Consider the following 25,849-nt stretch of genomic DNA (forward strand, 5'->3'; position numbering starts at 1 on the left):
TAAACTGGCAAATGGAGGTTTTGAAAAAGTATTGAATAAAAGGGTGCCGTTAATTGTGGCCAATGTGTATTAGAGAAAAACATTTATTTCATAATGATATTTCCCCCCATTTTAAATTCTTATTATCCAATGAAAGGTTAGATTTTTATGAATTTTTCAAATAAAAGATCAAAAGGATTAACAATGCAGATACATTTTCACAGCCTTCTTTGATCATATTTACAGTCAGTGATATGTCTGCTTTCTAAATTCTAATATTTTTATTCCTCAGTCATATGAAACGAAATGACAGTAAATCAGAGGTCAAGTTGAAGTAAACGAGCGATCAAAGGTTATCAAGAGAGCCAAGAGACTCTGGCACAGACAGAAGCAGCAGCAGATCACATCCCCCTCCCAACAGCAGCTTCACATCATTCTCCGCCGGCGCTCCGTGACTGAACGACGGAAAGCAAGATTGCAAGCCTCGCCAGATTCACTCGGCTTTCCGTATAACCTGTGTGCCTGTCTGTCATGGATATGCTGGGGAAGAAAGAGCGGAGAGGCAGGGATGTGAAGGGCTTGTTGAAGAGGAACTGGATTCTCATAGCAACCATCACCTCGGTGATACTGGGTAAGATGGGCTGGAGCGCCACATTTCTCCGCATCGCATATCTCGCTTCGTTGTTGTGCTCTTTCACGTCTCTTTCACGTCTCATGCCGTTAATTATGTATGCAGTGCTCTTGTTTAATTTTCTCTGTCTGTGCTTGCTGTTAGATGGATCTGCAACGCCGTTGTGATATCATTCAATGGCTGGTTTGACAATAAGAGCAATTAAAGTGTTTATGTTTGTTGCATTTAGCTGCACATATCTGCAGGTGTGTTGATGGGTGAATGTGATGAATGAAGGCATTGATCAGCTTGTGTGTGTGTGTGTGTGTGTGTGTGTGTGTGTGTCTAGATATTTTACTACTGCCACAGAGAAACGTGACCAGACTTCCAGTATGACACAGTAAAATCTGTTTCATCTCACACAAGCAATGACAAATATTATAAAGTATAACGAGACTGTGGCTAGTTGTCACACTTTACTCCAGTGACTTTGCTTTTTTAGAAAGTCTGTTTAAATTCATAAAAGCTAATTGAACATGCCCATAGTTACTGGTTAGGAAAAACAGACAGTTCATTGGACATATGTTGATCTTTTGTGACAACATGCAAAAAAAAAAAGAAATCTTAATTTAAAGGAACAGTTCACACAAAAATGAGTATTTGCTGAGAATTTGCTCCAAGATGAGTTTGTTTCGTCATCGGAACAGATTTTGGAGAAATATAGCATTGCATGTCTTGCTCAGCAATGTATCCTCTGCAGTGAATGGGTGCCGTCAGAATGAGAGTCCAAACACAGCTGATAAAAACATCACAATAATACACACCACTCCAGTCCATCAATTAATGTCTTGTGAAGCGAAAAGCTGCGTGATTGTAAGCAACAAATCCATCATTAAGACTTTTTCAACTTTATCAACCATTGCTTCCGTGCTAAAATAGGAGTCCTCTATGATATCCATAATACGGCTTTCTCCAGTGAAAAGGTCATTTAATCTCAATTAGGAGAGAAATATGCACAGATCAAGCATCATTTAGAAGAGAAAACAGTCCAAAGCAGTTCTAAACAAATTTGTTGGTAGATTTTGATGTGAGAGGACAACAGCAGGACTTTTTCACAGGAGAAAGCATTATTATGAATAATGGATGGATATTAGTCACAAAAATGCAAAAAAAGAGGGCTACTAGGATGCAAAACTCTCTAATATCTCGGTGCTCTTTGGACAAGGGAAAACTTGCCTATAAATCTGTGTTGCAACGCCAAGTCACTCAAGAATTTATATTAAAATGCCTTTATTATCTCATGGCTTATTCATTAAAAATAAGTCACAGATGACCGCAAACCTACGTGTTGCGGCTAATATGGCTTCATCAGGGTGTGGAACACACTCAGAGTCTCTTATACAACAATCACCTGATCACATGACAGTCACATGACTTTACCATCACCACATGGAGAAAGAAGAATGGAAAAAAAATACATCATAAATCATAAATTAAAATCATCCAATTCAAAAAAAAAAAAAAAAAAAATCCCCCCAAAAAATCCATATACATAAATAACAATGTCAGAATATCAATAACAAATCACAAAAAAGGTGAAAAATCTAATTCCCCATTCAAACCTGGAAACTGATTTGCTCTCAATGTATAGATCCAAAATTTGATGAGTGACTCACATCTTAGAGATGTTTTACCAAAAACTCCTTCTGTTGTGTTTAAAAGAGCACCTACAATTAAAGACAGATTGGTTAAAAGTCACCTTTCCTCTTGAAGATCAAAAACTTGGTTAGGTCCAAAGGTTGGTAATTACAAATCATTGTGATAATATGGTTAAGACAAGTATGTTCATGAATATAACATCAGGTAGTGAGTTTAAGATTAGATCATTTATTAATTGCAATACCTTTGTCGTGTATCGATTGGAGTGTCCTTGTGGTTGTTTTTACATACCTGTAGGATGACTAAAAGGAAATTAAAGTCCAGATTAGCAGAACATAAGAATGCCATTCGTATTTGTACCCTATGGCTGTACACTATAGAGATAAAAATCATGGCAGTCCTAGTACACTGAAAATAGTTGGTACAGAACACATTCCTAAGTCAATAAGACGAGGTGATGGAGTAAAGAGAGAGTCTTTTTGGATCTATACATTGAGAGCAAATCAGTTTCCAGGTTTGAATGGGGAATTCGATTTGTCACCTTTTTTGTGATTCACTGTTGATATTCTGACATTGTTATTTATGTATATGGAATTTGTTTTTTTGGTTTTTGAATTGGATGATTTTAATTTATGATTTATGATGTATTTTGTAATATGTTGTGAAAGTATTTTTTCCATTCTTCTTTCTCCATGTGGTGATTGTGAAGTCATGTGATTGCTGTGTAAGAGACTCTGAGTGTGTTCCACACCCTGATGAAGCCATATTAGCTGCAACACGTAGGTGTGCGGTCATCTGTGACTTATTTTTAATGAATAAGCCATGAGATAATAAAGGCATTTTAATATAAATTCTCGCAACACAGATTAATGGATGGATATGTTTTATTATGGATCATTTTGGACATTTTGGTCAAAAGCGTCAGTTTAATGATAAAACACTTTAATCAAGGATTTGTTGCTTACAGCAAGCAGATTTCACTTTACAAGATGTTAACTGATGTACTGGAGGGGTGTGGATTATTGTGATGTTTTTATCAGCTGTTTGGACTCTCATTCTGACGGCACCCATTCACTGCAGAGGATCTTCTACAAAATATTTGTATTGTAAAATGCTAGAAAACGTGCAAAACAGCCTAAAATGATTGCTGGTCTTAGTTTGGCCTGGCTGGTTTGAGGCCAGACTGGGAAATCGGCTTGAATTAGCCTATAGATAAAACCTAAGACTTTTTATGAAAATTTTAACTGTTGATAAATAAAACAATTCAACATGCCGTAAAACAGTAAAATGTGATACAAAATGTCAATAAATTACAATATGCAGAACACATGCGAGAAGTTTCCGTGAACACAGTTTAACCTTTCTGTTAAAATATGTCCTTATCATAGTTGAACCTTGTCTTGTTTATGTGCGTTTGTTTCTTCTTCTTTTTTTGCATCTTGAGGCCAGCATTCAAGACATGTAATAATTGAATACAGTTTTGATGAAGCATTTGTGTAATTAAAATCTATAGCTTTACAGTTACTGAAAGAAAAACGCCAACTCTCCCCTACATTTTTGTGCAGAAGTGTACAAAAAAAGTCTTTACGACAACCACTTTATAATAGCAAATGTGTACAATTCGTGAAAATAAAAGCATGGTATACTGTATTCAATTGTAAATAATCATAAATTAGTAGTTATTTGCCTTGCCACAAACTGGCCAGTTCGTGAAGGCTTAGTCATCACAATATTAATGGTTTAATGCTTGGCGAAATGCTCAGAACTTATAGGCTGTCCAATAAAAATCTCACTATTGCTCTATTAGGCATTTCTGAGCTGATCGGTGAGGCAATTAAGCAGCGGTCATAGATTATACACTATATGTACTGACAAGACAATGAGAAAAGTCTTGACTGCAGTGACGGCGTGTACTATTTTTATATAAAACGAATACACTTTTATGATATATGCAATACTGCTATCATAATATTTATAATAATATTATTTTGATTGCATTTTTATATTATAAAAATAGCCAAAATAGTGGTTATTGTTTTATGTATAACAAACTCTCAGTCCTGTGCTTGTTTAGTACTTAAAGTAAATGATGCTATATTTATCTTATATTATTTTCTGGATTTATATGGCCATGTTTGTGCACTGGTCAAAACAGAGATTGTTTTGATGCCATGCAAGCTTGTGCAGTCTCCTACAATAAAACAAAAGGCAGGTCAAGCCAATCACTCTTTCAGGGTTTCATAACATCTTTTATTTACTCAGTCATAAGCACCATAATCATTATGATGCTAAAATGTAATAAAGAAATGTTACAGTACAACAGAGACTATATAATTGACTGTGGCATTTGCGGTCACCTGGGTTTGGTTTAGCCTCGTTAAACATCCAGGATGTGTATTGAAAGTGAGAATATCAGATATGGCATTGCATTTTAGATATACAAATAGCTGTGAAGCCATCCCTTGTTAAAAAGAAGAGCATTTTAGCATACTTGGCACAAAAATAATACACTTTAGAATAAAAATATACAAGTAAACTGAATGTAATGGTTTCAGATTTTCATGTTTTCAATTAAATTAAATTGTGTTATAGTTTACATTTATATTAAATGCAATTAGCTGAACTTTAGGGTGTCACTTAAGTAGGATTTTAATTTCATAATTCCTTCTATTGTCTTTGAACATTTGTAATGATGAAGTTGCAATTTAATACATTTGAAGATATTTGCTTTAAATGTAATATTAAATAACACACTACATTTAGAAAATAAACTTTTTTTTAAATGTACTTTAGTTTGTTAGTCAGCACATCAAAATAAGTGTACTTCTTTAAAGCATGACAAAACATCATTAAAGCAATGATTAATAATGTACTTAATGTAGTAAAACTTTTAATTTGACATCATTACAAAGTTCAATTTTTAGAAATCTACTTAAGTGACTTAAGTACACTTAAGTGGCCTTTTATTTCATTAATATTTTTTTTTATAAAATATTATAATTTTATAATTTTTTATAATAATGACAACTGCATATCAGCACACATTTGATCTGATTTTTGTTAAAAGTGTGCAGCGTTTTGAAAATGATGTCCGATGTTATAGAAGGGCACTGGAAACAGACACATAAATATAAATGTCATTTGCTGTATCTGCAGTGCAGTCCACCAGATTTCATTAAGTGTATTGGAAAGCTTTTTAGTTTATTTGATATAACTGACTAACGTTATATCCAAATCCATCTTCATAAAAGAATGAAACTGAGATGATCCAAAACTCAAAATGACACAGCTGTCTGAAATGTTTTTATTTAGCTTAACAGCTGCAACTAATTCAGCACATCTCGTGTCGTGCATCTGGCAACAAACACAGGAATATTATTTGTGCCCTGAACATCACAAAGCATTTACAGCTCGCTATTGTCATTGCACCCTTTCGAAATGTCAGTGAGATCAGAGATTTGGAGTCTTGCTGTGAAATCACTCTAAAGATCAGTGATGACACTTAATCATTTTGATACAGTCAGTAGTAATTGTAAATGAAGCTGATCTTGAGATATTATTGGGATATGTAGCTCTGTACATTCAGATTGGCTTGTTTTGGGGTTCGTGTAGATTAGGCACAATGGAGAGTTTGACATTTGCACTCGGTTTGACGTGCTTTCTGTCTTTCTGTCTCCAGGGATCGCGCTGGGAGTGCTGGTGCGAGACTACACCTCTCTGTCCCAGCTGGAGAAGCAGTACTTTGGCTTCCCAGGAGAAATCCTGATGAGAATGCTAAAGCTGGTCATCCTGCCTCTCATCGTCTCCAGCATGATAACAGGTATCGCTCTCTCTTCAGCCCATCACAGCATCACCATTTATGACTGGCTGTGAAAATTCGGAGGTTGTAAATGTTGCCCTTATGTTACCGGTGTCCAGGGCCACCTTCAGGGACGAGGGTCCACCCATAAAAGATTAATCGCAGCCCTGCCAGGGTCTTCTGCCTTTTTCAATCACATAGAATTTCAGAATCACCCACTATAGCTATAATGAAAAAAAAAAAAAAACACTATTATATTATATTATATTTGAAAATCATTAAATATGTGAAACATTAGTCATATATATTTATTACTTCCAAACATTTCTGCCAGCCAAGCAGGGTTATTATAGTTAAAACTACAACATAAATAATAATAATAATACACTGTAAAAAAAAAGAAAAAAGCTGAGCGAACTTAAAAAAAAATTTTTTTTACCAGCTTCAGCAGATTTTTGAGTTTGCTCAATTTATTTTGTGGGAGATTCTCAAATTTTTGTTGTATAAACTTAAAACAAGTTGAGAAAACTCAAAAATCTGCTGAAGCTGGTTGCCTTAAAATTTTAAGTTGGCTCAACTTTTCTGTTTTTTACAGTGTAATAATAAACATTTTCATTACTTGAAATAAAATAAACATCAACTGAAATAAAAATAAAATATGAAAAACATTTTTTTTTATTTCAGTTAGTTTCCAATGTGACATTTTTCATTTTAATTTGGTTTAATTTGAGGTACTAAAATAACTCCAACTAAATAAACTAAAATAATAAAATAAATAATATATATATACACTTTTTTTTTAAATACAAATGACAAAAACAAAATTATTAAAACTTTAACTAAAATTAAAGTGAAACAGAAATATTAACAAAAACTACAATAGTAGAGTACAACGTGATACTTTATTATGTGACATGATTAATATCATATTTTCAAATATGTGTCAGAGCTGAGGCTCAAACTCGGGTCTCTGGTGTGAAAGTCAGATACTCAGTCCTTGAGCCACTGGAGGATGGTGAACCCAATAGTAAGACGCACTTAGAAGCAGTTGAGATGCAGTAGGTTTAATGAAGCAAAAACAGAGAAATTAGTTCTCGAATAACAAAAAACTGTCCAACGATTGAAGTCTACAAAAATATTCAAAAATCCAAAGTTCTTAAAGCAAAAACACTCCAGAGGAGAAAATCCACCACAGAGAGGAAACAATCGAAGGGCAAACACTATAAGAAGCCTCAGACTACATAGCACTTACTCAGGCAGCTGTCTTAGAAGAACTAAACACCAAGCAAAGAAACTGAGAGACAGCATCACTTAAATACACAGTTAAATGAGACACATGTGAACAGAATGACTCTAATTACAAGTGGAGTAAGCTGAACAAGAGAGAGCAACATGAGGACCTCTAGAGGCCAAAACACAACAAAAGCCAGAAATACTGACAATATGATTGTTTAATTATAAATATGGTGATTATCTCTAAGGTGGACACCCAATTTAATATATGATATTTACCACCTGAATCTAACCATTGCATGTCAAAAAAATGAAAAGTCAGCCAGCTATTTATTGTCATGTAAATTATTGTGCTTTTTACCCCAAATACCATACTTTCAAATTATTCTGTTATTGAAGAACTGTTGCTTTAATTACCTTAAACAAAACTGAAAAACATTAATAAGACATTTGTCTCAAAATATAGTCAATAACTTTATTGATTCTCATTTGCTACATAAATCTACAACATTAAATATTAGATTAAATTAGTGCAGAAGCAGCTTTGCATTGCTGTTCGAGCCCCATCGAGTTACAATATTTTCTTGAAGTACCACCATATAGATTTTAAGTTGATAATTAAATAATTTAACAAACCATTCACATGTTCACAGTTCTTTGATGTTGGTTAATGGTTATATTCAGGTAAAAACTCAACATCTTTTATCTTTTTTAGTAAGTGGTAAGTAATTACAATTTCCTCATAAATCCTCAGGGGTTTATGAACTCGTCTTTAGGAAACACTGGCATAGTATAGCCAAATATTTTATTGCTGAAATATGTAGAGAAATACAGTGCCATCCAAAAGGATGGCAACGCACTATGTGTCTAAGTTTTGGACAATATGAGTTTGTGTTTTGGACACCATCCTTATCATTTCTGGGCATAAAGGCAGTAAAGTTCTTACAGTAATCACTGTAATAATGGCAATATATATATACATGTCACAGTCATACATGCCCCTTTGGCAGATCTAATGCTTGATTAATGTAACTTGCATTGGTTAACATTCTTTGTTGACACTGTTAAGCAGGTCAAGCGTGTTCTTTGGAGAATGAATAAGTAGTATTAACTTCTGGCCTTGTTTGTGAAGGAGTGGCAGCACTGGACTCTGAGGTGTCGGGCAGGATCGGTCTACGTGCGGTGGTTTATTACCTCTCCACTACCATCATTGCTGTCATTCTTGGTGAGTCACGTAAGCATGACATCAGTAAGCTTTAAAGACATAAATTGTGATTGTTTAACAACGATGTTGTGCTTAAAAGGAATCGTTCTTGTGACGACGATTAAACCCGGGGTGTCTCAGAGTGCTGATAATATCGAGAGAGCAGGAAGCACTCCGAATGTGACCACTGTTGACACCTTACTGGACCTGGTTAGGTAAAAATTGCACACCTTGGTCTACCTATGTTGTATGAAAGATAATAATATACAAAAATACGTAATATGCATGCATAATATGCATATTTGAACACTTAAAGGGGTCATAAACTGCCTTTTTTTATTTTGTACTGTTTTCTGAGATCCACTTTTAATCTTATCAAGATTTTTACATCAAAAAAATCATAATTTAGAAGTAATAAGCTATTTTCTGTGCTGTTTTTAACCACCCTCATCAGAGCGCTCTGTTTGAATAGGTGTGGTTAACGCTGCTGTGATTTAGGTCAAAAACGCATAAATAACTCGGTCCCACTTTATATCAGGTGGTCTTAACTACTATGTACTTACATAAAAAAATTTACAATGTACTTATTGTGTTCATATTGTATTGCAAAACACTTTTGCTGCTATTGAGGTGGGATACGGGTAAGGTTAGGGACAGGTTTGGTGGTATGGGTAGGTTTTAGGGTGGGTTTAGGTGTAAGGGATGGGTCAACAGTGAAATTATAAATGTAATTACATAAATTAATTACAGATGTTATAACATGCAGGTTTTTTATTTTTTTGTATAAGTACAATTTAAAAACATGTACATACACAATAAGTACATTGTATCAACTGATTAATTTAAATGTAAGTACATAGTAGTTAAGGCCACCTAATGTAAAGTGGGACCAATAACTCAATACATATCAAGTGATCTGTAAGAAGAGACAAAGCAGTTGCTCAAACAGTTACTCACACTTGTGTTGCGACATTACTGTCGGATCTAATATAGTCAGCACAGCATCATCTTTCAGTTTCAGTCTTTCTGAAAATCCTGCATTGTATTGTGCCTTGTTTGTAAACGAATCATAAAATGAAGTGAACAAAGGACAGTTCTTACTGACGCGGTCTGGATCTTCATTAAAAATGAAGTTTATCATTTGGTTTCTGTGTAGACCTGCATTCACCTCTCTCGTTATTTACACTACATGCCCAAATCAGTGGGCGGGGCTAAACAGGCAGTGATGTAGAAGCAGGCGTTGATCTTCTTTTGCAGAGGCAGTATTTATCCACACTATAACATCATAGAGTAGAACATTCCAAAAGCTGTTGTTCTGGCAGACTGCCTTCAATATAAGCTGTTTTTAGACTAACAAGAAAGTTTTGAGTTCAAACTTACAGGATGTTCATGACCCCTTGGAATACTTAAAAATGCATGATATTCATTGCAATAAATAACAAAATAGTGCAATGAGATGACTATGTTAGGTATGGCTTATATGTCCAGACAATATAATATAATATAATACAGTATAATATAATAAAATAATTTGGTTCTCACTATTAACTATGACTTTTGCCTCAATAAACTCCCAATTTGCTGCTAATTAATAGTTAGTAAGGTAGGTGTCAAGTTTAGGAATGGGTTAGATTAAGGGATCTAAAAAATGCCATAAACAGCCAATATGCTAGTAATATGCATGCTAGTGAGCAACTAGTTAATAGTGCAAATTGGTCTCTAAACTAAAGTGTTACCAATAATATGATCATGAATCTGTATCAAGCACTTTAACCAAGTGGTTTGTTTATCACATTTCTTCATAGGAATATGTTTCCTGAAAATCTTGTGCAAGCCTGTTTTCAGCAGGTAAAATATAGTTTTAATGTATATTAAGTCATGCAAATATACTATTTAGTTTAAATAAACATCATCTGTGTTTTAGTATAAGACGCATCGCAAAGAGATTGAACCATCGAAAACCAACATAAGCTCAAGTAACACGACTACATTTCCACCGTTCACCACCATTATTTCAACAGTTGCACAGGTGAGAGAAAGATGAAGAGTAAATGAATGGTAAAGATGGAGAATGGAGAATGTATGTATTGATTTTTGGCTTCTTTCTGCTGTAGAATTTGACCAAAGACTACAAGATTGTGGGCTCATATTCAGATGGCATTAATGTTCTCGGTCTGATCGTATTCTGTGTGACTTTCGGCCTGGTCATCGGCAAGATGGGAGAAAGGGGCCGGATCCTGCTGGAGTTCTTCGATGCTCTAAATGAGGCCACCATGAGACTCGTTCAGATTATTATGTGGTTAGTTCTGACACCTTACAGGCAAGAATCACTGTCATTATTGCTCATACTCAGACTTGAGGATGGGCTCTATTGACCTAGGTCAGTAAGAAACCACCCAGAGCACCCTAGCAACCACACCACAACTTCCTAGCAACCACACTGCAACTCCCTAGCAACCAACCAGAACACCCTAGCAAAAACTGAGAATTCCCTAGCTACCACTTAACAACTCCCTAGCAACCACCTTGAAATCCCTAGCTATTACATAGAAAGTCCCAAGAGACCACCCTAGTATACTCTAGGTATAACATAGCAACCACTCAGATTACCCTAGAAACCACATAGCAACAATCTAGCATCCAGTCAGAATATCCTAGAAACTGCATAACAACAACCTAGAAAAGTCTAGAAACCACATAGCAATTCCGTAGCAACCATTCAGAATACCCTAAAAAAATACATAGCAACACCCTAGAAACCACATAGCAATTCCTTAGCAAGCACTCTAAAAACCCTAAAAAGCACATAGCAACACCCTAGAAACCACATAGCAATTCCTTAGCAACCATTCACAATTCCCTAGAAACCACATAGCAACACCCTAGAAACCACATAACAATTCCTTAGCAACCATTCAGAATACCCTTGAAACCACATAGCAATTCCTTAGCAACCATTCAGAATACCTTAAAAAACACATAGCAACACCCTGGAAACCACATAACAATTCCTTAGCAACCATTCACAATACCCTAAAAAATACATAGCAACACCCTAGAAACCACATAGCATTCCTTAGCAACTATTTAGAATACCCTAGAAACCACATAGCAACACCCTAGCAACCACCCACAAAAAGCACAACTCACTTTTTCTTAAGAAAATGTAAACAAATGATATGTTTCTTGAAATTATGAGTAATATTGATTATAAATGTAATTAATTTTCTCTGGCAGTTACATGCCCATTGGCATCTTGTTCCTAATTGCTGCCAAGATCATGGAGGTGGACGACTGGGAGATCTTCAGGAAGATGGGCCTGTACATGGTGACGGTGCTCAGCGGGTGAACAAGCTTCTCAAATGTTCCCTTGTTGATTAGCAGAGTAGCAGATTTACTGTCAGCTCTGTTCACACACAGATAAGAGCCACGGACATTTAAAACTGCTCGAGCTGCAGATGTGCTTATTATACATTTCATAAACTCCAAACTTCCACTAATTTGAGTGATAAAGACGACTGAACATCAGTCAGGAGATTCTGTAGCTGCAGTTAAATAAATGCCATCTGCACTCATGTGGAATGAACTGAAAGCACACTGCTGAGTCAAACAGAATACAGTGTAGCTCTTACGAATGGAGAGGATATAAATCCAAGTGACCTTGGTAAAAATACAGGATGCTTTTAAAGCAATGGATCTCAACCTGGGGGGTTGGGGGGGGGAGTGTTATTCAGTGATCCTCCAGGGAGTGCGCGAGATTTTAACTTAACTTAAAATTAAAATGTAATAAATGTAATAATTTCATGATTAATAAGTTAAATAAATTAAAATATATATGTGACCCTGGACCAAAAAACCAGTCATAAGTAGCACAGGTGTATTTGTAGCAATAGCCAACAATACATTGTATGCGTCAAAATGATCTATTTTTCTTTTATGCCAAAAATCATTAGCATATTAAGAAAAGATAATGTTCCATGAAGATATTTTGTTTCCTACCGTAAATATTTTGAATCTTAATTTTTGATTGGTAATATGCATTGCTAAGAACTTCATTTGGACAACTTTAAAGGTGATTTCCTTAATATTTAGATTTTTTTGCACCCTCAGATTCCAGATTTTCAAATAGTTGTATCTCAGCCAAATATTGTCCGATCCTAACAAACCAATGGAACATCAATGGAAATTTTATTTATTCAGCTTTCAGATGATGTATAAATTTCAATTAAAAAAAATTGACCCTTATGACTGGTTTTGTGGTCTAAGGCCACATATAAATAACTAACAGCACCCCCTCTCTTTCTGTGTATGTATCCTGTGATATTATGTTTCTGAGCAGCTCAAGCCGTTTCTCATCGTGCTGTGTGAAACTACAGCTCTCCACTGGATAAAGCAAACCAGTGTTGCGCTAATAAAGTTTTGATGGATGAAGATTGTAATCAAAGTAAAGACGATTATAGTGACATACAGGAGTCGTACATTAGGCTCACGCTTATCTGTTATTATTAATGTGCAAACATTAATTTATATGTGTATGTGTGCTCTTTGCGCACTGTTCACTTTAACATATTTCTGCTTGAACAAAGTTCAGTATATTCATGTAGTTGTCAAAATTAATGTACAGTGAGTGTTTTATAATGGATGCTCGCCAAAGAAGCGTGTTTGTTTGTGAGGATTTTGTGAGGAAGTTTGACATCAGATGCATATAGACATCAGATGCTCAAAACGCAGACACGATCACTTGATCTGATAGAGGAAGTGTTCACTGATGACATCGAGACGCCTTCAAATCGCTGAGTTTCCACACAGTTTCATTTTGTATTTTAGTGATTCTGAATGGATCCGTATAGTAGTTTATATGCAGTCCTTTGGTGTCTTCCTGTGGTCTTGTTTGGTATGGCAGGTTGACGTGCTTATTTGTTACTGTGTAATTGAGCTTTAGGTACTTTTAAGAACACTGAATGTTTAAATCTATCTTGAATTTGTTTTATTTAAAAATAAATACATGGAATTGAAAAGTAATAACACTAGAATACAAAGGTTTTTGTGAACAGAAAAGGTTGGGGGGGGCTTGCAGCATTGATAAGGAGAGGAGGAGGGCCTTGGAGTAAAAAAGGTTGAGAACCACTGTTTTAAAGGGATAGTTTACCCAAAATTGAAAATTATCCCGTGATTTACTCACCCTTAAGCTATCCTAGGTGTATATGACTTTCTTCTTTCAGACAAATACAGTCGGAGTTATGTTAAAAAATGTCCTGGTTCTTCCAAGCTTTATAATGGCAGTGAATGGTGGTCGAGCTTTTGAAGCCCAAAAAAGTACATCCATCCATCATAAAAAGTGCTCCACACGGCTCCGGGGGGTTAATAAAGGTCTTGTGAAGAGAAGTGATGTGTTTGTGTGAGAAAAAATTCCTTATTTAAAACTTTATAAACCGTAATTTCTAGCTTCCACTTACTGTTGTACGCACGTTCATGAGAGAGTGGCATTTTCTTACGCTAACACATCGCTTTGCTTCAGACGGCATTTATTAACCCCCAGAGCCGTGTGGAGCACTTTTTATGATGGATGGATGCACTCTTTTGGCCTTTTAAAATTTTGAGCACCATGCATTCACTGCCAGTATAAAGCTTGGAAAAGCCTGGACATTTTTTAATATAACTCCAAATGTATTTGTCTGAAAGAAGAAAGTCATATACACCCAGTATGACTTGAGGGTGAGTAAATCATAGGGTAATTTTCATTTTTGCGTGAACTGTCCCTTTAACACTTTCACATTGACAGAATTTCCCATCATTTTCGTGACAACGCGCGATGGATGGAAATTTCTGGCTTTCCGTGTTTTCACTGATTTAAGTTAGGAGTTGCTATTACACATCATCTGATAGAGCACTGAACGTCTGTCTGGATCAAACACAGGCGAAGATCAAGCAGAAACAAGCAATCGCATACATACGCAGATGCATACAGTATGTGAAATAACACGACCATCAAACATTAAGCAGAAAATAGATCAAAACTGCCTAACATCACCGAATTTAATTTTCATTAATGGAAGCGATACTTTTTTTTATGAAACTTACAGATATTCGAGAGCGGATAAAAAAAAGAATGCAATAAGCTGGAATATTTTTGTTTGTTTGTTTGTTTTTGCTTCAAAAGCTGAGGCTCTGTTTTTTCTTTTGACATATTGCATGTTCAGCTATTCATACGACAGAATATTCTGGGGGCTGTGAAATGATCAAAAGGCTGGTGGTTGCTCGCAACTTTAAAAAAAGACAACTTTGGTGGGGAAGGAGTTAAATAACACCAAACAGCTTTTTAGTTCCACTGAAATTAAAGCAATATTTTACAAAGATAGTTTTTTTATTTTAAAAGATCTATTCTAATGTTCATTGCTTATGATAATTTACAATGGGTTGTGTTTTAAAATATGTTTTCCTTTCACAGACTAGCCATCCATTCCATCGTATTCCTCCCCCTGATTTACTTTGTGTTTGTGAGGAAGAATCCATTCACCTTCACTCTGGGAATGGCACAGGCTTTGCTAACAGCTCTCATGATCTCCTCAAGGTGAGTCGATGAATATTTTAGCATTGGTATATTGACTAAAGGCTGGAATACACTGCACAACTTAAAATCGAAAGAGATTTAAAACACTGTCTATCATACGGTTGCTGAGTGTGTAAGTGGGTACAGAAAAAAACTAGAACTTATATACACTAAACGACTGAGGATCACACACTAATAGATATTTTAGTCATTTTGAACACAACAAATTCACACAAAACACATGTGTTGGCAAACCTAGATTTTTGGCCCGATTTACAGTCTGGAAAGCCTTGTGAGTCAGCCCTTGTGCACGTAATTCTATTGCATGTGCACTTGTAGTGTATTTCAAAGCTTAAAATTATATTTTTAAACAAATGTACTTGCAGATAATATAACATTTATGAAATAAAAGGCCACTTAAGTGAACATAAAGAGAGGCATTTTAATGACTTTTTTCTAATAAACTTAAGTACATTTTTAAAAAGTGTGCTTTGTAATAATATGAAATGTAAAGTGAGCTATTCACATGCTTTAAAGTACGTCGTGTTGACTAGCACATATAAAGCTTTATCATTTTACCTATATAATTTTAACTGTAGTATCATTCAGTATTACATTTAATGTAAATATATTTTAAACGTACTGAATACAAAACTTTATTACAAAAGTGTAATTAAAAAAAATATATTTAAATAGTTGACTTGAAAAGTATATTTGAATTTACCATAAATGCTTGTCAGTACATTCAGCAGTACTTTAACCATATTTCAAAGACAATTAATTATGAAACTACATACTGTATATAAAGATGTACTTCAAGTGAGTCAAAAAGCTCACTAAAGTTCAGCCATTTTGCATGTAATATAAATTTAAAATCTAATACATTTTCATTAAATTGCATTTAACATGTAATTAAGTGACCCAAAAAGTTAAGTATAAGTGCATAAGTATAAGTATGCACTTAAGTATTTTCCTTTAAAGGAATATTCCACAACAAGTAGGCCTACTCTTTTTAAAACTATGCTAAAGTGTACCTCTGATCCTTAGAACATATTTGGGATATTTTATATATAAAACATAATTAGTTATTTTAATTAATTCTAAGAAAATATTGTGAACTTTCTTTTTAAGACAATATAAAAACAAACAATAATATTTAGTTTTTAAATGCAATAAATTCAGACATTTTAGATGGGACTTGAGTGTCCCAATAGACTCTGCACAAGCAAAAAGCATACATTTCTTAAATGCAATGAATAATTCTTTAAAAAAATTTGGTTTTGATCATTATTTTGAGCTTTTTATAGCAAGCCTGCTCGGCCCTGCTCCTGAAGACCTGTCATTCCAGTTCCAGATGTTTTATGTGAACAAAGAGACTTTCAAATTCACAACAATCAAAGAAAACTGCTATTTTGCAATAACAAGTGTCTTCACTCTATCAGCTCAGCCACTCTGCCGGTCACGTTCCGATGCGCAGAGGAGAACAACAGGATCGACAAGAGAATCACTCGCTTCGTCCTTCCAGTTGGTGCGACTATCAATATGGATGGCACTGCACTGTATGAAGCTGTTGCTTCTATATTCATAGCTCAGCTGAACAACTACGACCTGGACGCTGGCCAGATTGTTACCATTAGGTAAGTGGGATATAAGCCAATTGGTGTGATATAATAGAGTTAAGTGGCTTCATGAAGGACGAAGGCCCAAATGATACTTTTTTTAAACGTTCATTCCGTAGTATCACGGCAACAGTCGCCAGCATTGGAGCAGCAGGTGTTCCAAATGCTGGACTGGTAACCATGGTGATAGTGCTCACGGCAGTGGGCCTTCCTGCCACTGATGTCACCCTCATCGTCGCTGTCGATTGGCTGCTGTAAGTATCTGGTTTTCATGTTCAAAGTGTCAGGTTTAATTAATGTGACACAGTAGTGATGACGTAGTTTTGTAGGCCAACCCATATCATCCAGGTTCCCACGACAAAAACCCAATAGGATTCTTCCATTGGCTTTTGGATTATTGCAGAAAATAAACTCCAACAAAATGAACACAATTTAATTTTTATGCTTAAATACAATCGAGTTAGAATAGTTTGCAACTATTAAGTATTTTACCTGTTCATTGTGATGACGTTTAACTAAACAAGCCTCAATCTTGCTCTGACCAAATGACTTCAACGCACCTGACATAGTAATTACGACTTCCTAACTCATAAATACAAACTTCCTTTAACACCTGTGTCCCAGGAGTTCTGGACTTCTGACATGACTTGAGTAGGCTACATGGTTACTGAAGGACTGCAGTGATGGCTACTAAAACCCTATAGCAGCTATAGTGTGAATTTCACATTGTTTTTTCTCATCAAACCAGCGATCGTTTCCGTACCATGATCAACGTGCTGGGAGACGCCTACGGCGCTGGAATAGTCCAGAAGCTGTCAAAGCGAGAACTAGAGAGGATGGACCTGACTTCAGACGTGGACGCGGCCAACCCCTTCGCCCTAGAGACCACGCTGGACGACGACGAGTGCGAGAAGAAATCTTACGTCAATGGTGGATTCACCATCGACAAAAGCGACGCCATTTCCTTCACCGAGACCTCGCAGTTCTAGAGGCGAGCGGCGGTCGCTGCTGAACATGTGACGGCGTGAAAGGAGTTCAGAGAGGTAGGAGCCATTCATAAAACCAGTGCCATGACTAGGACGGAAAGTCATTAGCAAGGACATGATTGAGCGCGGACATTAGCAATACCTGCCCTTGCGGTTCTCCTTCCTTCATTTTCCCAACCGCGCTCTTGAACTTACGTGTGCGCTAGACTGAGAGAAAACTGTGCTTCCACAGTTCATTAACATGTTGCCATGAATTATGCAAATTGCTGTTTTCTTTTTATTAACGGCGGTTGTTTCCTTTGGTTTTGTACTAACGAATAGCTTTTTAGCAGTAGGCGATTTTCGTATTTGTGGGTATGAGAAGGAGCTCTGTGCAATATCGCACATTGGTTTGAAGAAACCCGGCAGATTAGTGTAACGTACGCATGTTGCTAACTAGCCAATGTTATTATACTCAGAAAACGCTGATTTTAAGGTTATCGAAATTCGCTTTCAAAAATTTTCTCTGCAAATTATGTTCAAGTTTCAAATTTCAGTAGCCTAATGTGTGAAATGTTGCCAGTTCTGTATTTGCACTTGCTATTGAAAGCCAAATGTTTATGAGCTTTGCGTGTCTTTCATTTCAGATTTGTGCCAAATTGAATGTGTTAATATGAAGGGGAACATTTTTATACAAACGTTGCATGATAAGGACTTGATGTGGGGTACAGAAATTGCCTTTGGAATGAAAATCAGATCCTTTGGACACAATTATTTTGTCATGATACTGAAGGTGGCAAGCCTTAATAGTTTCTTCAGCAAGCCACTGATTCATTATTTTCTTCTTTTGTTGTTGAATCAGAGCTATTCTGGAGAATATTTTGAAAAGACTGCACCGATGATGTTGTCAGTGCCAAATTTCTGCCATTGAGCCAGTTTGAACTTTCTTTTACAGTATTTCATTTCTTTATACTTTGGGTTACATCAGAAATGAGAGAAAACGATCAATGTAAAGCATTAATGGTCTGCGTTTAAGGTTCTGAAACTGAATAAACACTGTAAAGCACACCATTGTACAACTGTATTTATACAGTACAGTAGTCAAATTAGTTATACTGTATGATTCAACATGTACTGTATGTGTATCCACAAAATAATAAAGACAAATACGTCAACACCTGAAAAAATCCCTGAATTGACTTTTTTCCATTTATTCTTTCACTTTAGATAGATAGATAGATAGATGTTCTTCGGTTAATACTCAGTCTCAAGGGGAAATGCCATAGACAAAACACACCTGCGGCTCCCTGATACAAACAGAATAAGCCTTTTGAACTTGACAATCAGCTAAAGCAGTTATTTCATTTTAATTGCTAATGAACGAGCAGCATTTGCAAAAAAAAAAAAAAAAAAAAAATGCTAAAAAGAGGAACAAAGGATGTGATCAAAGCACTACTGATTTGTCACTTTTGATGATTTTGTCTCTTTTTTTTTTTCTTCATTATATAGGACTTGCATTGTGACACGATGTGTTCTATCGCTGCACCACGGCTCCAACGAGGGAGCCAACCTTTTCTGTTATGAGGGTTATATTAAGCACATGTACCATTTTAAGTGTCAGAAGAGTCCGTTAAAAAACACTAGAAATATACCGTTTCATTTCAAAGCTGCAATACAAACACAACTACAAACAAACACACTCATAATTGAATGGAAAAAGATGCAATGCCACAGGAAATCACACAGTCCTCTGATTCATCTGTGGATAAAAAGAAGAACAGTCTTTAAATACCCACTGAGTTTGGACAACCCTTGTGCACAAAAAAAGTGTGCTTAACTGGATTAAATGCAAACCAGCGCACATCAAACCTTAAAAAGTATATTTAAACAACTGTACTTCCAGATATTATAATATTAATCAAATAAAAGGCCACTTAAGTGTACTTAAAGAGAGGGCATTTTAATGACTATGTTTCTGAACACACTTAAGCACACTTTGTAATGTTATCAAATTACACATTTTACTTTAAAGTAATTTTAAATCATGTTTCAATAACCTTTTGTCATGCTTTAAAGAAGTACACTATTTAAATGTGTTGACTAACACACTAAAGCACATAATTGTAATTTTAGCATTTTCACCTAAAGTACCATGTTTCTTGGTGCACTTTGCAGTAATGTCAAACATTTTACTTTACATTTTAAATCATTATGTTTTTATAATTGTAACATGTGGTCATGCTTTAAAGAAAATGTACTAAATTGCAACTTCATTACAAATATATTCAAATCCAAGGCATACAAGTTTCAACGGAAATGACAATAAAGTATATTTTAGTTTATCATAAATGCATGTCAGAACATTCAGCAGTACTTTAATCATATTTCAAAGACAATAGAAGGAATTATAACATTTTATATAAAGACGTATTTAAGGCCTACTTAAGTGAGTAAAAAAGTTTTTGCTATTTGTGTGTGATATAAATGTACACTATAATATAAGTAGTAAATACTGAGCACAGAATCACCAAAAATTTAATTCATGGTGACCTTTGACCTTGACCAAGCATGTTGCGCTCACCTTTGACCTTTCAAAATCTCTGAAATTAAATGAAACAGGTGCGAAACAGGGTGAAACACGTGCTGTACAGATATGGGACGTCCAGGTATGGAAGGTCAAAAGCGGCCCTGGGGAGTTATGTAAATATATGTAAAGTCAAAGGTCAAAAATGGAAACTCCAGGTATGTCATGTCGAAAATGTCAAAATCGACCCCAGAGGATATGAAAGGTCATGGGTAAACATAGAAATGCCAAATAAAAGGACAAAGACCATCATAATCCCCAGAGATTATGAAAGGTCAAAGGCAAGCGCGACATGGGTGGTCAAGGTCAAAGATCACCATCAAGTCAAATTTTTGGTCATTCTGTGCTCTGTATTTACTACTAATACATGTTCATTTAATTGCAATTAACATGCAAGTGTCTGAAAACATGACATTCAGTTCACAATTGACTATATTATTTCCATAACGATACTGTAGGTGCTCTTTTTAAAAGTATGCTTAAGTGAAACAAAATAAATATCCCAGAATGAGAAAACTGTTATTATATTTAAAGACTTGGCCATTGCATAAGCACATACATACCACTTTCTTACAGCACACGCTGGTGTTTAGAATGGGCATGAGTGGGCCAAAACAGATCTGCGTGTCAATACCTCGTCTATCTCGGAGTCAGTGGCACCCTGACATCACAAACAGAGGCAGAGGAGGCTGAATGATCCATCCCACGATTGGCATAACATTCCACAGCGTTCATTAAAAATGGGAGCGTGTGTGTTTGCTTGAGTGCTACTCACACAGGCTAGTCTATGAACCGCTTTGGGAGATGTTAAAAGGCTTTGAACCCGTTCCTGAACTTCCTCCCACAGGTCAGGAGAACCCAAGAGAGATCTGCAGAAAACAACACATCATTTATCTAAAAAAATAAGGCATTACTACTATTTAAGGTTAGCGATTTGAACAACTTCCTTGAACCAATGTATTAAGCAACTCATACTGCTATGAACATGAAGTATACTTTAGGTTGCATGGCATGGATGTGGTGTGGAAAGTCTGAGTCGGTTCTACAAAAAAACATCGAGCAAATCCATTCATGCAACTCTACCTGGGGAACACAGATGCAAACATACCCATTGTGCCTCTGGCGATCCGTACTGGAGTGTCTGGAAGAGCCCTCGTATCCCATGAGGGAATGATGACGGCCCACTTCCTCTGCGTAGTCAAGGAGATCGTCTGTGTCTGAAGAGTCTTCCTCAGCCATCTGAAATAATGATGGGCAGGTCATAAAACAATAGAATATGCAACCAAGTTGAAATACCCTTGTGAAAAAGAAGTGCACTATTGTATTGTATTGAATGTAAACTTGTACACTGCAAAAAATGCTTTTCTTACTTAGGTTTTTTGTCTTGTTTCCAGCCAAAATATATATATAAAAAAAAAAAAAATCTTAAATCAAGAAGTAAAAATTATTGCCCTGTTTTCAGAAAAAAAAACCATGTCAAAATTAAGTGAGTTTTTTGCCAACGGGGTAAGCAAAATAATCTTCCTCCTTCCTGATTTAAGAATTTTAAGATATTTTGGCTGAAAACAAGACAAAAAATCTAAGTAAGAAAAGCATTTTTTGCAGTGTAGGGTATATTTTAAAACTGTACTTGCAGATAATATAATATTAATGAAATAAATGGCCACTCAAGAGTATAAAGAGAGGGCATTTTAATGTTTCTGAATACTTAAGTACACTTTTAAAATGCGGACTTTGTAATGTTATCAAATTAAAGGATTCACTTTAAAGGAATTTTAAATCATGTTTCAATAATCTTTTGTCATGCTTTAAAGAAGCAGACTTATTTTAATGTTGACTAACACACTAAAGCACACAAAATATTTGATTATCATTTTATCTGTAGTCTGCTATTCAATATTACATTTAAGGCAAATATATTTTAAATGCACCAAATTGCAACTTCATTACAAATATGTAAATACAAATATATTTAAATACATGACAACACACTTTAACCATATTTCAAAAACAATAGAAGTAAATATAAAATCACATAATGACAAAACACTCTGAAGACTATTTCACAGTACATTTAAACTATAACCCATTTCCATTTAATTGCAACTAACATACCGTTAAGTGCCTCAGTCTGTTCACACTTAAGTATATTCTTCTAAAGTCTTTTATTTCCATAAGTACTCTCACTGAAAGTATGCTAAAGAGTATTTCTTTTTCACAAGAGTTGTCCTCATCTGACTTATCTATTAGTTAATCTAGAAAGTTTTTTTTTACTTCCAGATCAGTATTATTTATTTATTGGTGTGCAGTGTAGAGAGGGATGAATAATATACACAACTAACCCAAGGTCTGGAATAGCTGCTTCTTCTGTCTCCTGAAGAATAAAAAAATGCAGTTAATAGTATAGTTTGGTTTACCAATTAACATTTTGTTGGTTAAACAAAATATGTCCTGTCACACATCACTAAAGATTTCAGAGAACTTATGTAAATCTTAAACAGATCCACAGCATGGGCCAGTTTGACAAATTGCATGAAGAGTGTTACAGTGTTCATACTTGATTCTGCTGATGGTTTTGATCGATGCGGTGACAAACTCCTTAATCTGGAGTTTCTGTCACAGACGGGTGAATAATGGGAAGAGGACTGTCCACGTGACCTCTGAACCTAAAGGGGGTCACACACACACACACACACACACACACACCTTCAGGAACTGGAATCAAAGTGTTTAAGGGTCTTGATCCTACAATAAACTGTTGTGCCCTCTGCTGGCCATCACTAATTCATCAAAAAAACACAACAACCAGGATCTCTCAAACCATTTGAACATCACTGTAATCCTGCAGAGCAACAAGGTCCATGATTCAAATCTTTGTTTAGAGGAATTTTTTTTCTTTTCTTTTAATGGGCACTTAAAAAAACTTTATTTGCAGATATTGTAATATTAATTAATTGAAATGCCACTTAAGTGTACTTAAAGAGAGACACTTTGATGACTGTTTTTCACTATGTTTTAATAATCTTTTGTTGTGCTTTAAAGAAGTACATTTATTTTGATGTGTTGACTAACATACTAAAGCACATGGAAAGAACTTTATCATTATAACTGAACTGTAGTGTGTCGTTTATAAAGTGAATATATTTTAAATATACTAAATTGCAACTTTGTAATTACAAATGTGCAATTAAAAAAAATATTTAAATACATAACTTACAGGTTTTGATACAAATGCCATTAAAGTATATTGTAGTTTACCATAAATGCTTGTTAGTACATTTTAACCATATTTCAAAGACATTAGAAATAATAATGCAATTGCATATAAAGATGTGTCCCACTTAAGTGGGTTAAAAACACTCTTAAATCTAACTAATTGCATTTGATACTGTATATATTTTAATTATAAGACATTTTCATTTAATTGCAAATAACATGCAATTAACTGGCTAAAAACACTGCATTTAATTCAGACTTAAGTATGCAATTTCAAAATATATTATTTACACAATTACTACTCTTTTTAAAAGTTTGCCAAAGCGTGCTTCTTTTTAACAATGGCATATTAGCAAGTATTTACTGCTGTCCTGTCTGTCAAAAAAAAAAAAAAAGCACAAATGAGGAACATCTGATACCTGATCTCTGTCGTGATGTTCTCTTTGACTGCATGGAGAAAAAGAGAGATGTCTTCGGGATGAGGTGCTGCCCTGTTTCCGTGACTTTTTGGAGGTTTTTCTCGTCATTTCCCTCTAAAGACAATAAAGCATCTTATACAACTTTATAAAGCAATCAAGCTAAAATCTTGCATTTCAAAAAATCTGTATTTTTACCACAGGAACAGTCAGGAAACCATTGTCACTGAAGATTTCACTGAATGTTGTCTTTGTGGAGAACTCTAATCTTGGAGAGATACCCTGAAATTAATCAATGAATTTAAAGACCCTCTTTTTTTCATTTTAATAATGCAAAAATTCTTTATTGTTGTTGTTGTTAAGCAAATCAATTCAATTAGTGTGGTAGATCAATACGCACTTACAGGAAAAGTGGGATGCCGTGTCATTAATACCTCTCTCTCTACTCCAGAGAAAGATGGGACAAGCTTTGGTTCTGGGAAAAGAAAACTTCGAGCATCTTCTTCAAAACTGCCCAGTATTTCTCCAGCTGCAAAAGGGAATTTCAAAAGCAAATAACATTATCTTCAATCTGCAACATGAATAATTTAGTAATACCTGAGACATAATATCAGTTGTACCTGGAGGAATCAGCTGAATGAGTTCAATTTTCACTGTTTCACCTGAGGAGGAGGAGATACACACTAAAATAACCCTAGTGAATAAGACATGTGCTTAATTGTATTGAATGTGCACTGCAAAAAAAAAAAAAATTACTTGCAGATAATAAAATATTAACCAACTGAAAGGCCACTTAAATGTACTTTCATGATATGCCTTAACACACTTAAGTACATTAAAAAAAAAGAGTACTTTGTAATGATTTCAAATTAAATAATAGTTTTTAATAATATTTTGTCATGCTTTAAAGAAGTATTTTGATGTGTTGACTAACATACGAAAGCACATGTACTTGATTATAATTTTAGCTGTAATGTTATTTCATCCTTACAAATGTGTAATAATTACAAATGTATTTAAATACATGACATCCAAGTTTCAATAGGAATGACATTAAAGTATATTTTAGTTATACCATAAATGCTTGTCAGTACATTTAGCAGTACTTTAATCATATTTCAAAGACAATAGAAGTAGTTATGAAATTACATATAAAGATGCAGCCTACTTAAGTGGGTCAAAAACATTCTAAAGTTCAGCTAATTGATATTAATATAAATTTATATGAACTATAATACACTTGCAATTAACATGTAATTAAGTGTCTGAAAACATTCATTTTGCACTTAGGTAGTTTGTTTTATTATATTATTTTTGCACTCTTTTTAGTTTGGAAAGCATGCTAAATTAAAGCCTTAAAATAAAAATAAAAAAAGAAATAAGGAGCATCTCACACTGCAGGAATTCAGCTATTGCTGCAGGATCGGTGGCATAATTCAGTATCTACAAGGAAAAAGGTGAGAGTTATAAAACAGTGAGACTGCTTTTCAAAACTTAATGTAAAATAGAGAGAGTAATAAAATCACTCCACCTTTTCAAACCTCATTTTCTCCCGGATCAGTAATGGAAACACTGCAGGAAGACATTCAGTCTTCCTGTATTTATTCATAAGACTCACACTGATGTAAACATCATCTTTGGCTGGTAGATGCACCCCTGGACAGGTTATCTAAAATACAAATATAACCAAATATCTCTATATTCGCAGGTAACAGAATGACACAAAACAGTCAATATACTGTGGCTATTCATTTAAGTTAGTAGTAGCATTTGAATGTTTCTGGTCGTCACAGTTTGTTCAGTTGATCTCACTAAGCTTAATAATCGTCAGGAAATCCTCACCGCCTTCAGGTGGAGTTCAACGACCACTTTAACTGCTTTGCGAGGCATGTTGTGTCTTCTTGTTATTTTCTCGAGATCATTCATAACATGATCAATCCAGGAAAGCGTCGCGTTTCCATGGCATCGTGGAAGTCTGGCTCATTTCCGCGATTCGGTTCATTCGAACGATTCAT

General features: G+C 35.0%; 2 protein-coding genes across 4 annotated transcripts; one reads left to right on the forward strand and one right to left on the reverse strand.

The window, feature by feature from the left end:
- Positions 1–356: 356 nt before the first annotated feature.
- Positions 357–18,813, forward strand: slc1a1 (solute carrier family 1 member 1). The gene is made up of 12 exons (XM_058782911.1): positions 357–610; positions 5,928–6,068; positions 8,413–8,505; positions 8,585–8,699; positions 10,290–10,332; positions 10,409–10,513; positions 10,599–10,783; positions 11,722–11,829; positions 14,933–15,055; positions 16,477–16,671; positions 16,773–16,907; positions 17,402–18,813. Exons 1-12 carry the CDS (start codon positions 511–513, stop codon positions 17,640–17,642), a joined length of 1,584 nt encoding a protein of 527 aa, XP_058638894.1. The 5' UTR covers positions 357–510; the 3' UTR covers positions 17,643–18,813.
- On the reverse strand, positions 6,076–25,817 carry spata6l (spermatogenesis associated 6-like). Of its 3 annotated transcripts, none has more exons than XM_058782913.1 (13): positions 25,677–25,817; positions 25,366–25,503; positions 25,231–25,277; positions 24,455–24,528; positions 24,239–24,363; positions 24,033–24,116; positions 23,838–23,951; positions 22,760–22,868; positions 22,545–22,576; positions 21,311–21,441; positions 20,978–21,071; positions 20,766–20,863; positions 6,076–6,271 (listed from the first exon to the last, which is right to left on the reverse strand). In XM_058782913.1, exons 1-12 carry the CDS (start codon positions 25,758–25,760, stop codon positions 20,792–20,794), a joined length of 1,104 nt encoding a protein of 367 aa, XP_058638896.1. In that variant the 5' UTR covers positions 25,761–25,817; the 3' UTR covers positions 6,076–6,271; positions 20,766–20,791. The 3 variants fall into 3 exon arrangements, with proteins under 3 accessions (XP_058638896.1, XP_058638895.1, XP_058638897.1); XM_058782912.1 differs by lacking the exon at positions 6,076–6,271 and adding an exon at positions 18,839–19,377; XM_058782914.1 differs by lacking the exon at positions 6,076–6,271 and adding an exon at positions 18,845–19,377 and having other exon boundaries at positions 24,455–24,496; positions 25,229–25,277.
- Between the last annotated feature and the right edge of the window lie 32 nt (positions 25,818–25,849).

The sequence above is a fragment of the Onychostoma macrolepis genome, chromosome 07, assembly GCF_012432095.1.
Source record: "Onychostoma macrolepis isolate SWU-2019 chromosome 07, ASM1243209v1, whole genome shotgun sequence".
In the NCBI taxonomy this organism is placed as follows: Eukaryota; Metazoa; Chordata; class Actinopteri; order Cypriniformes; family Cyprinidae; genus Onychostoma; species Onychostoma macrolepis.